Genomic DNA, 14935 nt, shown 5'->3' with positions numbered 1-14935 from the left:
TGATCATAATAGCTTCTAGAAAAACTCAGTTTTAGCATAAAACCATCAAACCTTTTATTCCATTGTCTAGGTGACTGTTTTAATCCATAGAGTGACTTTACCAGCTTGCAGACATAGTTTTCTTAAGTTTTCTTTCCCCTTTTCTGTATATCCTTTAGGTTGCCTCATGTAGATCTCCTCTTCAAGTTCTCCATGTAAAAAAGCTGTAGTGACATCCATTTGGTCTACTTCCATGTTGTACTGTGTAGCTAGACTTAGCATAATTCTGATTGTCTTGTATTTTGCAACTGGTGCAAATACTTCATTAAAATCAATCCCCTCTTTTTGTGTAAAACCTTTGGCCACTAATCTGGCCTTATACCTTATAGGTTCTTCCTTAGTTCTACCCTCTTTTTCCTTAAACAGCCATTTGCAATCAACAATACTTTTATCTTTAGGTTTAGGCACCACAATCTAGGTTTTATTTTTCTTAAGAGATTCCATCTCTTCATCCATAGCACCTTTCCATTTCCTGGAATTTGGTCCATTAATGGCTTCTTCATAAGATTGAGGTTCATTATTGACCATTTCCAACCCACTCATGAAGGCATATGCAATGTCTTCATCCCGGATATTAAAACTGTATTTAGGATTAGGCCTTGGTACTCTTCTGCTTCTGTCCCTGGTTAACTGGTAATCCCCAAAGTCTTCTTGAGTCCCTTCATCAGTAATTCCAGTGTTGTCTTCATCAGGTTCCACCTGAACCTGGTCCCCAGGTTCCACCTGAACCTGATCTCCTTGGTTTTGTTCTGGTGTGTTCCCTGTTTGTTCCACCTGAACAGATCCAGGTCTGACCTCAATATTGCTACCTGCATGGTCAGTTTCTTTTGTACCTGCACTAGGGTTAGTTGTAATAGGCAAACATGGAAAAATATCTTCCTTAAATATTACATCCCTGCTATTTATTGTTTTAAGACCTTTTTGTTCCCAAACCAAAAGCCTATAACCCTTAACTCCTTCAGGATATCCTAGAAAAACACATTTCATAGCCCTAGGTTCTAATTTCCCAATACTTTGGTGTGCATATGCTGCACACCCAAATACTCTAAGATTAGATAAGTCAGGAGGTTTACCAGACCATTTTTCTTCAGGAGTTTTGTATCCATTTGCACTGGATGGACTTCTGTTGATTAAATAAACAGCAGTTAAAGCTGCTTCTCCCTAAAATCCTTGGATTAACCCTGATTGTAACAGCAAGCATCTCACTTTGTTGAGAATTGTTCTGTTCATTCTCTCTGCAACTCCATTCTGTTGGGGTGTTATTCTAACTGTCCTGTGTCTCTGTATGCCATTTTCTTTACAATAGTGGTTAAACTCATCATTGCAAAATTCTAATCCATTGTCAGTCCTTAGAGTTTTTAGTTTTCCATTTGTCAAATTTTCAACAAGTGTTCTCCACTGTGTAAATTTAGAAAAAGCCTCATTTTTATGTTTTAAAAGAAATATCCAGACTTTCCTTGAAAAGTCATCTACAATAGATAGAAAATAGACACAGCCTCCATGAGTACTGGTTTTCTCTGGTCCTCACAGATCAGAGTGAACATACTCTAAAATTTTCTTTGTGTTGTGTGTGCCTGTGGAAAATTTCAGTCTATGATGTTTTCCAAGAACACAACATTCACAAAAATCAAGTTTGCTTACCTTGTCCTTACCTAGGAGTTTCTGTTCACTCATTAGTTGCAAGCCCTTCTCACTGATATGCCCTAGCCTTCTATGCCAAGTCATGGCATTAGAATCATCACTGCTATTGTGAGCAGTACAGTTACATGGAACCACTGGTGTGCCTTTCAGATAGTACAAGCCTCCTTCTTTGTGTCCTTTCATAATAGTTAGGGCTCCCCTACTAATTTTCATTTTTCCAGCTTCAATCTTGCTCACAATTCCTAGGTCATCTAGAACACTTAGTGAAATTAAGTTCCTAGCCAAGTTAGGAACATATCTTACTTCCCTTAGTGTCTGACCATTCCATCATACATCTTAAAGTTAATAGATCCAGATCCTTGAATGTCACAGGTTTGGTTGTTTCCAAGTATAACTCTTCCACCATTTGATTTCCTGAAATCAAACATAAAATTCTTGTTGTTAGTCATGTGGAAAGTGCAACCAGAGTCAAGGATCCATTCATCTTTGATGGATGATCCAACTTGGTACACTTCACCAATTTCATATCCATCACTCAAATTTGCATCATGCATATCAGGTTTATTTTTAGTGTTTGAGTTTTTAGAGTCTCCCTGTCCATGAGATTTGTGTCTGTTATTTCTTTTCAAGAAATAACAATCTCTTTTAAAATGCCTAGGTTTTCCACAGTTGTAATAACCATTAGTTTCATCAGGATTTCTAGTATTAGAATTTGATCTGCCTCTTTGTTGTCCTCCTGTTTTGCTTGAACCTCTGTTCTGACTTCTGCCTCTGTTGTTCCAAGGCTTTCTTGGACCTGGTCTGCCCCTACTCAAATTGACTTCACCATTTGAGTTTCCTCCTTTCTCTGCTCTCATCTCTAAGTCTTTAGATTTTAGGGCAGAGATCACTTCCTCTAGGGTTATTGATGTCCTTCCATACTTAATTGCAGTCTTAACTTCCCTATAGGATTCAGGCAAAGAGTTTAGGATAATTATAGCCTAGTTTTCATCACTTAGAGCCTCATTTTCCCCAGAATTTGCAAGTTCAATATGTATCCTTAAGTATTCATCCAAATTCTGATCAAAGGCTTTGGATGAACTCATCTTAAAACCAAAGATACTTTCCTTCAAGAATATCTTGTTGGTTAAAGATTTTTGTTGAAACTGTTCTTCCAATTTCTTCCAGATTTTGGCAGGGGTTTCTTCTTTGTCAATCAATCTGATAATGGCATCTGATAAATTGAATATCATGATACCGGTTGCTGTTTCCAAGTATTCTGCTTGTTGAATCTTGGTTGTCCCTTCTGGCCATTCTATAGGGTCATTAAGCACTCTCAGTAGCTTCTGTTGAGCCAATAGTGACTTTATCTTTCTCCTCCAAATCCTGTAATCACCAGAACCATCAAATTTGTCAATGTCTACCTTTAAATTTCTCATGTTTAATAATATCAGATAAAGATAAATAATAATAAGCAATTTATATAAAGATTAATTTGAGAAATGTTCCCAGAAATCCTTTGTTAAAGATTTCTTTAGATCAAGTTGAGTTCTTGAAGTTCTTGTTTGTGTTTCTTGATTTCTTGCTTGAGTGTTCTTCCTCCCTGATTATTTTGAATGTTGAATCTTCCAGCTTAACCAAGCTTTGATACCATTATAGGAAATTAGCCAATTACCAATTTTTCCCTACACCAACAATCAATTAATCAGTTTAAACAAGGTCAATTTTGACATTTACCAATCCTGACTTTTCAAAGTCAGAAGGGTCAATACGACCCCGTTTTGCCTTAGACAAAACCCAAAGGATCGAGAACCTTCCCAATCACTTTCCCTCAGCCCTAGGTTTTGCTCGAAACCCTAGCAGAGAGTTTCTCTCTGAGAAACTCGAAGCCAATCCCTCAAACAACCCAGAAATCACAGATCAAACACAAACACAAAATCAGATCCAACACGATCTGATCTATCCTCAAACACACACACACAAAAACAGTAAGAATAGGGCTAGAAAACACACGATTTTTCCCGAAGTTCACCAATAAATTGGCTACGTCTCCGTTTGAGCTGCTCCTTAGATTGAGAGCTCGATTCCACTATAAAATGATGATCAGAATTACAAGGCTGGAGATTCCAAGTCACAGGTATAGTTTTGACTGGTAATCTCTATATTTAGTACATATATTGTGTTTAATCCCTCTCTCTCTCACTATACTAACTCTCTGATGTTTCTTGTGCATGTGAGAGCTTCATCTCCTTCTTCTTCAAGCTTTTAACCCCTGGATCTTGAAGAATATCACTCAACCGTTCCTGGTTGTGTTTTGATGCAGTTATATATAGATCTAGGGTTTCTGATTTGTACCTGTAATAGTTAGTTACAGGAATTAGTTAGGTGTGGATTATAACCTAATCCATTCTAACTAATTTCTGTTAGGAATTTTAGAGTCCGAAGGCCGAAATAGGGATTTGCATGTATTTACTGTTTTGTCCTTGTAATTAGTCCATTATCAGTGTAAGTGGAGGTTTACTTCAACAAACAAGTCTCATAATTTTTAACATGTACAATTGTAGCTTTCGAGAAATGACAAAAGACTAAAAATGTCAACGATTAAATCTTTAAAAGTATAATTTGCATTGAAATGGTCATTTAAAGCAGTAGAAACTATTAAAGCATCCATCTCTATTTGTGTGATTAGCAAGCCCATCTGAAGAACCCAATTCAAACTATGGAGAAGAGCTTTCGCTTTCATTTTATGAGAGGCAAAGTTACCTATAATTGGCTTGGAAAAGGCTGTAACCGCAATACCATGTGAGCCACGAACTATGGCTCCAACTCCAATGATATTCTTTTTTTTTTTTTTTTTTTTTTTTGAAATGACTCCAATGATATTCTTTGTCACATTTAGAACTGCATCTATGGTTAACTTTAGTTCACCTAGTGGAGGGGGCAGCCACGGTAAGTGAGGATGGGCAGAGGACGACAGCAAGGTTTGAGTTGCAGGCCTTGAACATGGACGGTATTTTCCTTAAGCATCTCGAAAATTTTGAAGGTATATTTCTACAGAAGATGCACACTACAAAAAATCTTACTTTTAGTCACAACAAAATTTGTGACTAAAGATAAAAAAAAGTTGTGGCTAATTATAAATTATCATTATTGTGTTGTGACTAAAAAGTCTCTGGCTAAAAGTATTAGTCACAAAAATTACAATTTGTTGTGACTAAATGTGTTTTTAGTCGTAATATTGGTTGTGACTAAAACTAAATTAGTGACAACTTGTAACTAAATACTATGTTTTAGTCACAAGTAACTTTTTGTTGTGACTAAAAGTAGCATTTAGTTACAAATAATTTATGTTGGAACTAAAAAATTGTCACTAAAAGTATCAATTTTTTGTAGTGGCAAGAGTACATGTTGGTTTGGCATTTCCATCATAGGCAACACTGTTACGTTCATTCCATATCGACCACATGATGCAAATGATTTGTTCTAGCTCAAATCTGTCATATATGCTTGATAAGTGCACAAGGTAATCCCCTTTAAACATTGAGGAGGAATTATTCCAATTTAAAGTTAGTCATGAGCAGCGCCACACAGATCTTGCATATTTGCAGCCGAACATGGCATGACCAATATATTTTCATGCTTGTTTACAAAGAGAATAGCTAGAATCAGTGATAACTTTGCGTTTGACTAAGTTAATAGCGACTAGGAGAGCTTCATGAACAACTTTCCAAGCAAAAATTTTGACTTTTTATAGTAATTTGAGGGACTAAAATAATTTCCACCATGACGCAGAAAAAGTCGAAGATGATGAGCGGTTGTTGTTAACCTGTATCTCTTTTAATTATCAAAACAAATGTGAAAAAAAAAAAAAAAGTTCGAAGCATTGGATCTTTAAAATTGAGCTTTGCTATTATGCATCACACGATGTGGCGCGTTAAGAGTAGTTACCAATTTTTTATATTATTTATTAAATTAAAATGTATGTAATTCAATATTAAATTGCATCGATAACAGCATGTCACATTTTGTAGTAGTTGGCACCTTAAGTTTAAAAATATATTCTTGGCAGTTGGATTTGTATATTTTAGAACCCCTTTCATGATTATTTCCCAATATAATAAATTTATAATATATTATCTTGTGAGATTAACCTTTTCACACCCGATCCCTTTACTAGAGCCTGGAAAGTTCAGTATTATTAATTTAATTACACAGTAACACATTTGGTATTAGTATTATATTATATTATATGCAAGAGAGGCCAGTTCAAAAGAAGTCTACACTACTATAGCCACCGGCCCTTTTATAACATATATTATTATATTAGAAAACTTGGTAAAATACTAAAATTTTGATTAAAATCTATTGTTAAAGCAGCTGGTTAACCAACATATATTATATACTATTATTTTGGTTCAAAAAAGAACCATACATTTAAGCAAAATAATATATATAATAGATCTTAGATCTATTATAAATTATTTTTATTATTATTATCATTGACATGCAGTTAACAATAACAAAAATCTTTTCTTGCACGTGTTCAAAGCATTTTTCTTGCCATGAGTAATGTCATCGGAAAAGTGTTTTTTTTAAAAAAAAACTTTTTTCTTATCAAAAATATATTATTATATTTGTTAAAATAAAAAATAAAAAAATATTGATTTATATCATCATATTCACATGATAATGATATATTTTGTTAGATCACACATTATATTACGGTGTGATTATTCATAGAAAATGAAAAATATATATCATATGATTTGATATCTGACCTTCTTCGTAGTCCTTAGTAAAAAATTAAACAATTCACATGATGATATATATTGTGAAAGGTACTGCACATTAATTTTTACTAAATGTAATCATCAAAATCTTATTATCAATTAGTAATGATAGGTGTGTTGAAAGTTTCGTAGAGTACTGTTGATGGCCAATGGTATTGATAATATTGTAAGAGATTGTAGTTTTGTTACGAATCATGGTCTGACTTGTTCTTTTTCTTTTCGACACATATGATATACTTTTTATTGTCTAGAAGGTAAAAATAATAATTGTTGATGCTAAAAATTTGCTTACCATCGAGTTACTAAAAATAGCAATTCCACGACTCTCTACAATGATTGCCGCTCAATCTCCCCTTTCCAATCATCTTCTCCAGCTAAATTCTTCAGAGACTTCGGGGAGTTTCCTGCAAAGAACTCTTCGACGCTCAAGTCAGTTAATTATCGTTCTGATAATTCAGAATGAAAGTATAGAGAGAATTGACTCTTTTTCATTTTCTTTTTTTTTTTCTTATTTGAGGGATTTTGGAGGGAAATAACCATAATCAATTATGCTAACTAATTCGATCTTTTCCATCGTCAAGTCCATGTAAAAACACTTCGCTCAGATTGATGATGTCAACGAGGCTTTATCCCCGTGTGCGCGAATAGATGATGTCAACAAAACTCTACTAGTCACCTGGTTCTGAGCTCATTCACAAGTCTTGGAGGGATGTCTATCTATTTCTAAATGAATCGGGGTATTTCATGTCATAACCATATCAACATGTTTAAGCCACATATACGGTGAATGTGTTTGTAGGTTGTTTTATAAATGTTATAATATTTATTTTGTTTCTGTATGCTAAACATACAGTGTTATGTTTACACGACACATTTATTAAACGTATTAAGCATATTGTGTGACCACCTTACAAAACGTGCAGTGTTTGTGTTCCAATTTTTGTTTCGTTGATGTTTGTGTTCAAAATTATGAACATCTATAGATGATGAATTTACTTCAGTTGTAAGAAATCTCTCTTCCTATTTGTATTAGTGCATTCTAATTGATACAACGTATCGTATTTGCCATTGCTGTCTCGAGTTGTAATCGCACTGATACAAACACAACAAAATGACGCAAATAAACCGATCCCATCGTTTTATAAAATAAAGTAAATAAATAAAGCTAGCAGGGTATTATAAGCTGAAAATATATTATTTCCTTCATTAACAAATCTGTTACATGGGGTGTGGAGCAGCATAAGAATTAGCCAAAATGCGTTCTCTAAGGCCGTTTTGGGACCTTGGAAATAAGAAAAAGAAGAAAGTTGATAATAAAAAAAAAAAAGTATTCATCTAAAAAGGGAAGTTTTAGGTTATGAGCTTCTCAAACTATTCCTCCTTCTTGCTGCTAACTTTGTCATCTTCATCTTCTTGAGAGGCTTTTGACTCGTCAAATTCCAACAACTGCACAAAACCATGGGGGGGTAAACAATATCAATGTCTTTCAACTTTGAAAACACTATTGAATCAAAATGATAATTTTGTAGCCCTTAAAGGACATAGAAACGTGCTGCCTGTGGATCACCTCTCATAAAGGTGGCAATTTGTATTATCGTGTTATGCAAGTTGACGTATTTAATTAATTAATGCTAACGCAACCCATACATAGAGAAATCTCAACCCTAACCAACCTGTCATGCTCACATGTCAACCTATCGTATTCACACGTCGACTACACTATCTTACACCAAGGGAGCTCCAACTCCGCTAAAGAATGTTCGCTAAGACCCTACACGACATATCACCCCCACCTACGATGGGGTGCGTCACCTGAGCCCCATCGAACCAAACTATAAGGAGATCATGAGGCACTTAAAAGTTCACATTTAAGACTCCCATAGGAGCCACCCTGATTCAATCCCGCTAGTAAAACCACCCTTGAGTGCCACTTTTGTTGTGTAATATTCTGTATTGCCTATATTTTTATGCAAAGCATACGGACATGTTTGATAACATAAAGTCTCTGCTAACATATAGTTTTTATAATTATCAAAGCATGGGAGAAAATACAGCATAAACAGAGATAAGTGGACAAACCGGTTTGATTTCGCCATTAAATATAACATGTGCGGCCAGAAAACCAATAACAGCTGGGACAATATATAACAGCGCAGGCTGAAAACAAATATATAGAATTTTATGTGAGTGCATGCAGGAGATCAAATCATAATAAATGAAGGGCAATTTCTATTTATATACAAGTAAATATATAATATTACAAAAAATGTGTAAAAAACATAATTATATAATTGTATGCAATTTTATGAATATTTATATATATTTACAATTTTAACTTGTTAATTAATTTCAATTAATTTTCTAAAAAAAATAAATAGAGCTAAATATGTAAATATAAAAATTAATATATTTACTAAAATTTAATATGAAATAAAAAAAGTATATACAAACACATTTATAAATTTTATTTATATTTTATAAACAATACATATATATTTATGAAATATTTAATTAGTATTATTAATGTTTATAATGCTATTATTAATCTAATATGTTTATTATGATAATAAATATAATTTGTATATAGAAATATCATAATAATTTTAAAAATGAAACACTTAAGTTTATCTATTTATTTATTTAAATAAACACATTTTTCTTGTTTATTAAAAGGTCATAAATAATTTAAAATGTAACACTTATGTTTATTAGTTATTGAAAAATGTATTTAAAAAAATAAATGAAATTGTAATTAAATATGGTCTTATATATAAACACTATGTTTATATTATTATTGATAATGCTTATTAATTATAAATCTAACATATTTGTTATGATAATGTTTGTGATTATATTTTTTTTTTTACCAAATGTGTGATAATATGCTGATATAATGTGTTTATTAAAATTTAAATACAAATATAAATAAAACATGTCTGTTTATTATTTATTTTTACCATATATAGTTTGTACATAAAAATTAAGAATATGCTTCTCATAGTTAATAAAATATATAATTTTTTATGCACATATAATGTAATTAAGTACTATAATATACATAAAATTATAAATTTCCCATAAATGAATATATACAAGTCACGTTTGGAGAATGAGATGGGATTGGATTAGATAAATTGTACGTGATCAAGATAGTAGAGGGTGTTAAAAAAACTAATCCAACAACCTAAATAATCCTTCTAGCTTAGGATAACTTAATTCCATTGAAAAATTCAAAATAATTTTATTCTTGCAACGGCGTGTGACGCCCAGGCAGACGTGCCCTCGGCCTAGTGGCTTCGGGCGCAACTTGCGTTATTTTATTCAATCCAATCATTCTTCATGTTGTATTTCTATGGTGAGACTTTTTTGAAAAAAAATACTACTTCGTATCCAACCTATATTCTTCTAAATATAAAGATATATTATTTATCCTTCGCTATGAACTATGACTGGTGTTGGACCAGCCAGTCATTGATTTCATTTAAGAATGAATTTGACAATGAGAGGAAGAAAGGTCACCTGTGCAGCCTGAAACCAGTTCATTACTACAATGGTAAGAACCACGCCAAATGTGTAACCCAAAAACGCACTCCTAAAATACTGGCCTTGTTTCCCTCTAGAAACATCAAATCGCAAAGCCAGGGCTACAAAAATACCTGAAAGATGAAATCATAACAATTAAATATTTTCGGATGTAGAATTAATTACATTAACAATTTGAAAGGAAAGCTAGGTAGGCAACAAGATACCATATAAAGTATAAACTTCTGTTCATGCAAAACTCATTTTCCACAATAACCTTACGGCATGTTTATAGTAAACAAAATCGGAGTAATTCAGTGGAAAATGGAATGAAAATACAGAAAAATATGAATTATAATTAGCAACTAGAATGAGACAATCATTTCATGCTGTTTACGCAAATAAAAAACATAACAGGAAAGCTTTGAATTGACAAAACTGACATTTTAAATAAGAGAATAATACATACTAGTATTTTGCCACAATAGTTTTTGTCCTAGTATTCACTTCCTAATTTTAGCAAGCACATGAATGAAAATTATTGCCATATAAACTATACCCATTTAAGTAAACATGCTATTAAAGTCGGGAGATGGCAGCTTGCTTTGTCATTTAAATTTCCAAACTGTGCAACACTGTTTGGTGTTAATTTCGTAAGTAGGGACATCTGAACTAATGTTCTTTATTCTTGGATTATCAACTTATTTTATAAGAAAAGTTAGCCCAAACTGGGTTGGAACCACAGATCTCTTACCCACAACCAACTCAACCACATCATACATTTTCCAAATTCTAATATTTTTACCAAAAACATTATTTTAAAACAGTAATATCTTTATTTATGGAGTGGTATATCCTGTTACTACTGCTATGTGCATATATAACAGAGTAACACACTATGGTTCACGGCAATAGAAGTCCGGTAGAAAATAGTCATAATATCAGCAAAAGTATCATACCAGGGATCACTATGTCACCAAGTCCAAGCATAGAAAATGGGCGTGTAGAATCCCCTGTAGGAAACAAAAGCTGCAAGAGGGGAAAAAGAGGATATGCCATGAAATGTAGGCTGTGATCAGAGCATCAGTCATATATACCTGTGTCACAAAATTATTAGACTCAGTTGGAATACAAACCTTTATAGGAGCATCGAAAGACTTCGCAACGCTAACCATAACTGGGGTGAAGAAAACCCAGAAAATATCATACACAAAAAGTCCAGCCTGCAAAACATTAGATGGAGAACTATGAAATTTTAAGGGGGGAAATTGAAAAGGGAATATCTTTCGTATATTTGTATCATAAAATGAAAATTTAAAAATGTTTCCTAATTAGCTATACCTGAAGGTTTATAAATGTTTTTATAAGAAAAACTCCAAGTTGAAAATTACAACAAACTTCTAAAACACATACTCCTTTCTTTTTAGTTCACTATTCAGAAGATCGATATCACAGCAAGAACCAATGCATGATGATAATTACATAAGCTAAAAGTTTTGCCAAGCAAGCATAGCATAGTAATTACAAATAAATTTGTTATAATTCACAAGTTCAATTTCTTACCAAGAGGATGGCACCAGTCTTGAAAGACCCTAGAGAAAGCATTTCAATTCCCTGCAAATAACAAAAAATTTAATCCTATGAGCACGATTGTTGTACGCTGTCTAGGGACATCAATGAATAACAAAGATAATAGGCAAAACATAGAGAAAACTGAGGGCAGAGGCAATAGAAATAGCTAGACAGTATCTGCTATTTGATATTGAACAATAAAATGATAAGAATAAAACTAGAACACTAAGGTATTCAAGAGACCTCAACCCTCCCAAGAACACATTACAATCAGCATACCCTCATTCACTACCCCTCACTACAATGACCCATATACCCCTTCTAATTCCTATATTCCACCACTCCTGAGGTCTATCAACGATGCACAATAACTAATAGTTTGGACGTGAAATGAAAGGAAGAAAAAAATGGTTGAACAAACCTTTTCATGACACAAAAGTAACAGCAAATACTCTAAAGAAAAAAAAAATACATGACAAGATGATTGCATATTACTGACAGCAAAAAATAAATCGTATCAAATGAGTGTAAGGTGGCAAAACCTGAATGCAGAAGGCCAAGCCTAATATATTATTAGCAAGCCAATGCTTCTGTGAAGCATACCATGCACAGAAAAAGGTTCCGGGGATTGCAGCAACAACCTGAGATCTTGTGAACTCAATCTCCAAAGCTGTGTAACAAAGGTGTAAGGAAAAATATCATTCTGCATAATGCAAGTGAGATAACGTCAACTAGATCAAATTAAAATCAAGTGTTGTACGAGCTAAACTATGGAGGCAGAATCATTTTAAAGACAGCAAAGATATTTCCAACAAGGAAAAAGGAACCACTCAAAGAAGAAATGAAGAATCAAAAATTTTCCCAATCATGGCAACCAAACCTCTAGGTGATTATGAGATCATACTTGTCGAACAAGTACACTCCAGCAAAATGCATAAACACAATTAGCCAGCACAAAGTACAATTGACTTCAACATTGGACAGATAATTATTTAGTGTAAGAATTCAAAAATAACAAGAAAAAAGATTACATACAGCGGAAATATGGAAAGCGCCATACTATAAGGTCCTCATTCCAATGCTTAGGTAAATAACGTTTGATAGCAGGTAACAATGTTGCCCTGTACAAAACAAATTCAATATCATTAAAACCAATAAAATGTTTCCATAGTCATACAAATATTACAAGTAAGAAATGGACAAATGGATACTACAGCAATAGAACATACGAGAGAGCAATGATCCCAAGAACAAAGAAGTAGCTTGTCAATACAGCGTTAACCAAGTCTTTGGATAAGAACTTAAAGAGTAAAAATAGCGATAGCAGCATCGCACTCCCAACAAAAGGGAAGCGCATGGCATGTTCATTTGACATTGTCTCCTGCACCAGTGAAGATCCACCATAAAAATTCAATCTTGTTCATGAAAACAGTTCACATACAAGATACAACATCATTGCTGTACTTACAGTAGGCGGCGTTGGCTTCACCGATCGATAGCAGCCCACAAAAACAGTGAGGCAGGCAGTTAAAACAACATTTAAATTAGGATCTACCTTCACAACAAGGGGTGCTAATGTTAAACCTGCAGAAACATTTTATTCTTAGTAAGTGAAATAGAGTAAAGACCTTACATACCACTGAGCATAAGAGTCGGAAGCAGACTACAGTAAATAATTTTAAGTTTGAACTATTCTTATCTTTTCTAAATTAAACCACTCACAGACCTTCTACAAAAACATATAGTCGATAAAGAAACAAATGGGTGCACATCATGGCACCAAATTCCAACGATCCCCCACAGTCTAATACAGTTAATTATGACAAGGAGACAACCCCACCACCATATTTTGCATAACCCTATTTCTTATAAACAATCTATACATCATTAAGTTGGCACCAAATGCTAGAAACAGTTCTAAATCTTGGCATTGCACTGTCGCACAAACCTTACTTTCTCTCAATAAGGCTGAAGATCTGCAAAGATTCCTAGGTGAAAGAGCGATACTAATCTTATTTATATTAACAAGAGATACCAGATCTTTTACTTTCCTCCCAGTGGCACCAGTGACTTACAAAGCAAATATAAATGCGTGATTAAAATAACATAATTAAACGTGAAAAGCAAACACGGCAAACCTGCTAAAGCCAAATTCGCTACACGCTCAACGTTCTTCATCTTTAGTTAAAACTCTAAAACGAAAGCTTTATCCAAAATGACCCTTCTCCGCAATCAAAACCCTACAAAGGAAATGAATCAAGTCGCGTCAAAACTAAAAATTTCCCAGATCACACAACAAAACCTTAATCCCAATTCGGTCATAAAATATATAAAAAATTATTGTAAAATAACAAGTACACACATATATTTTTCGAATCAATATAATTGCATTGAAGAACAACTGCTCCTATAATAGCAAACGAAATTATCCGCGTACCAGTTACAGCGATTTCCCCCTCTCGCAGATCGGAGAAGGTAAGGGTAGCCCGAAGAGAGAGAGAGCGAGAGATAGAGAAATATTTGGGGATTTTGATAACTTTGCAAACTTTAGGGCTTTACCGGAGGAGGGAAGCCATGGTCGAGTTATTGAGCACTGGAGCAGGTTAAAAGTCGTGAGGACATGACGGTGACGTAAGGTTTATAACTGCCAATAAAAAATCGGTTTTCCTCAAGAAAGTAAAAGCTGAGGCATGGTCTGTACAACGTGGCGTTATATTATTGGTTAGTGACGCTGGGATTTGAGAATGAGCTGTTACGTTTAGTGTGGCTGTAATTTTTTATCCAACTATGATCAACCGCACCGTATTAGTCAGAATATTGACGCGAGTTGGATCCCCTTAACCAAGCCACGTCTTATGAGGTTTCTTAGCCAATTGTATTGTGCCAAATCATACTATGAAAACTCAAAATATCTTTCAGCTTTATTATTTCTTTTTTATACTGTTCAACTTTTTTTTTGTTCAGAATTTCTTTTTTAAGATGATTGTAAAACTTAAATTTAGTGTTAAATTAATACTAAAAAATTATTATTTTAATATTAATTTTTTTTAATTTTAATCACAACACTAAAAATTACACCAAATTTTATATTATTTATTATTCTATTATTTTATTAATATAATAAGAATATTTTAATACTAAAAATATATAATTATTTAGTTTTTTCTCTTTAAAAGTATTATTTAATTATTAAAAACATAAAAAGCAAAAATAGTGTGGTCTACAATATCCCACTAAATTTGCTAGGACATTATAAACTAGAATAATTAGCAAATTTGCTCCCTGAACTTATGTCAATACCAAGTTGTGGCCCCTAAAATATAAGGGCTGTTAAAAAATCTCCCTAATATATAACCAGTATATTATTGTACCCCTTCTGTTGGATTTTTTAA

At 33.3% G+C, this 14935-nt stretch overlaps 1 protein-coding gene across 1 annotated transcript; it reads right to left on the bottom strand.

Annotated features, from left to right (window-relative positions):
• Positions 1-7623: 7623 nt before the first annotated feature.
• LOC115697785 (signal peptide peptidase) lies at positions 7624-14340 on the bottom strand. Its single transcript, XM_030624913.2, has 12 exons — positions 13981-14340; positions 13682-13783; positions 13012-13127; positions 12773-12924; positions 12579-12664; positions 12086-12213; positions 11535-11585; positions 11108-11194; positions 10931-11000; positions 9969-10105; positions 8529-8606; positions 7624-7895 (listed from the first exon to the last, which is right to left on the bottom strand). Exons 2-12 carry the CDS (start codon positions 13719-13721, stop codon positions 7821-7823), a joined length of 1020 nt encoding a protein of 339 aa, XP_030480773.1. The 5' UTR covers positions 13722-13783; positions 13981-14340; the 3' UTR covers positions 7624-7820.
• Positions 14341-14935: the final 595 nt, after the last annotated feature.

This window comes from Cannabis sativa, chromosome X, assembly GCF_029168945.1.
Source record: "Cannabis sativa cultivar Pink pepper isolate KNU-18-1 chromosome X, ASM2916894v1, whole genome shotgun sequence".
Classification (NCBI taxonomy): Eukaryota; Viridiplantae; Streptophyta; class Magnoliopsida; order Rosales; family Cannabaceae; genus Cannabis; species Cannabis sativa.
The sequence above is the reverse complement of the archived record's forward strand: the minus strand, read 5'-3'. Positions and strand labels throughout refer to the sequence as shown.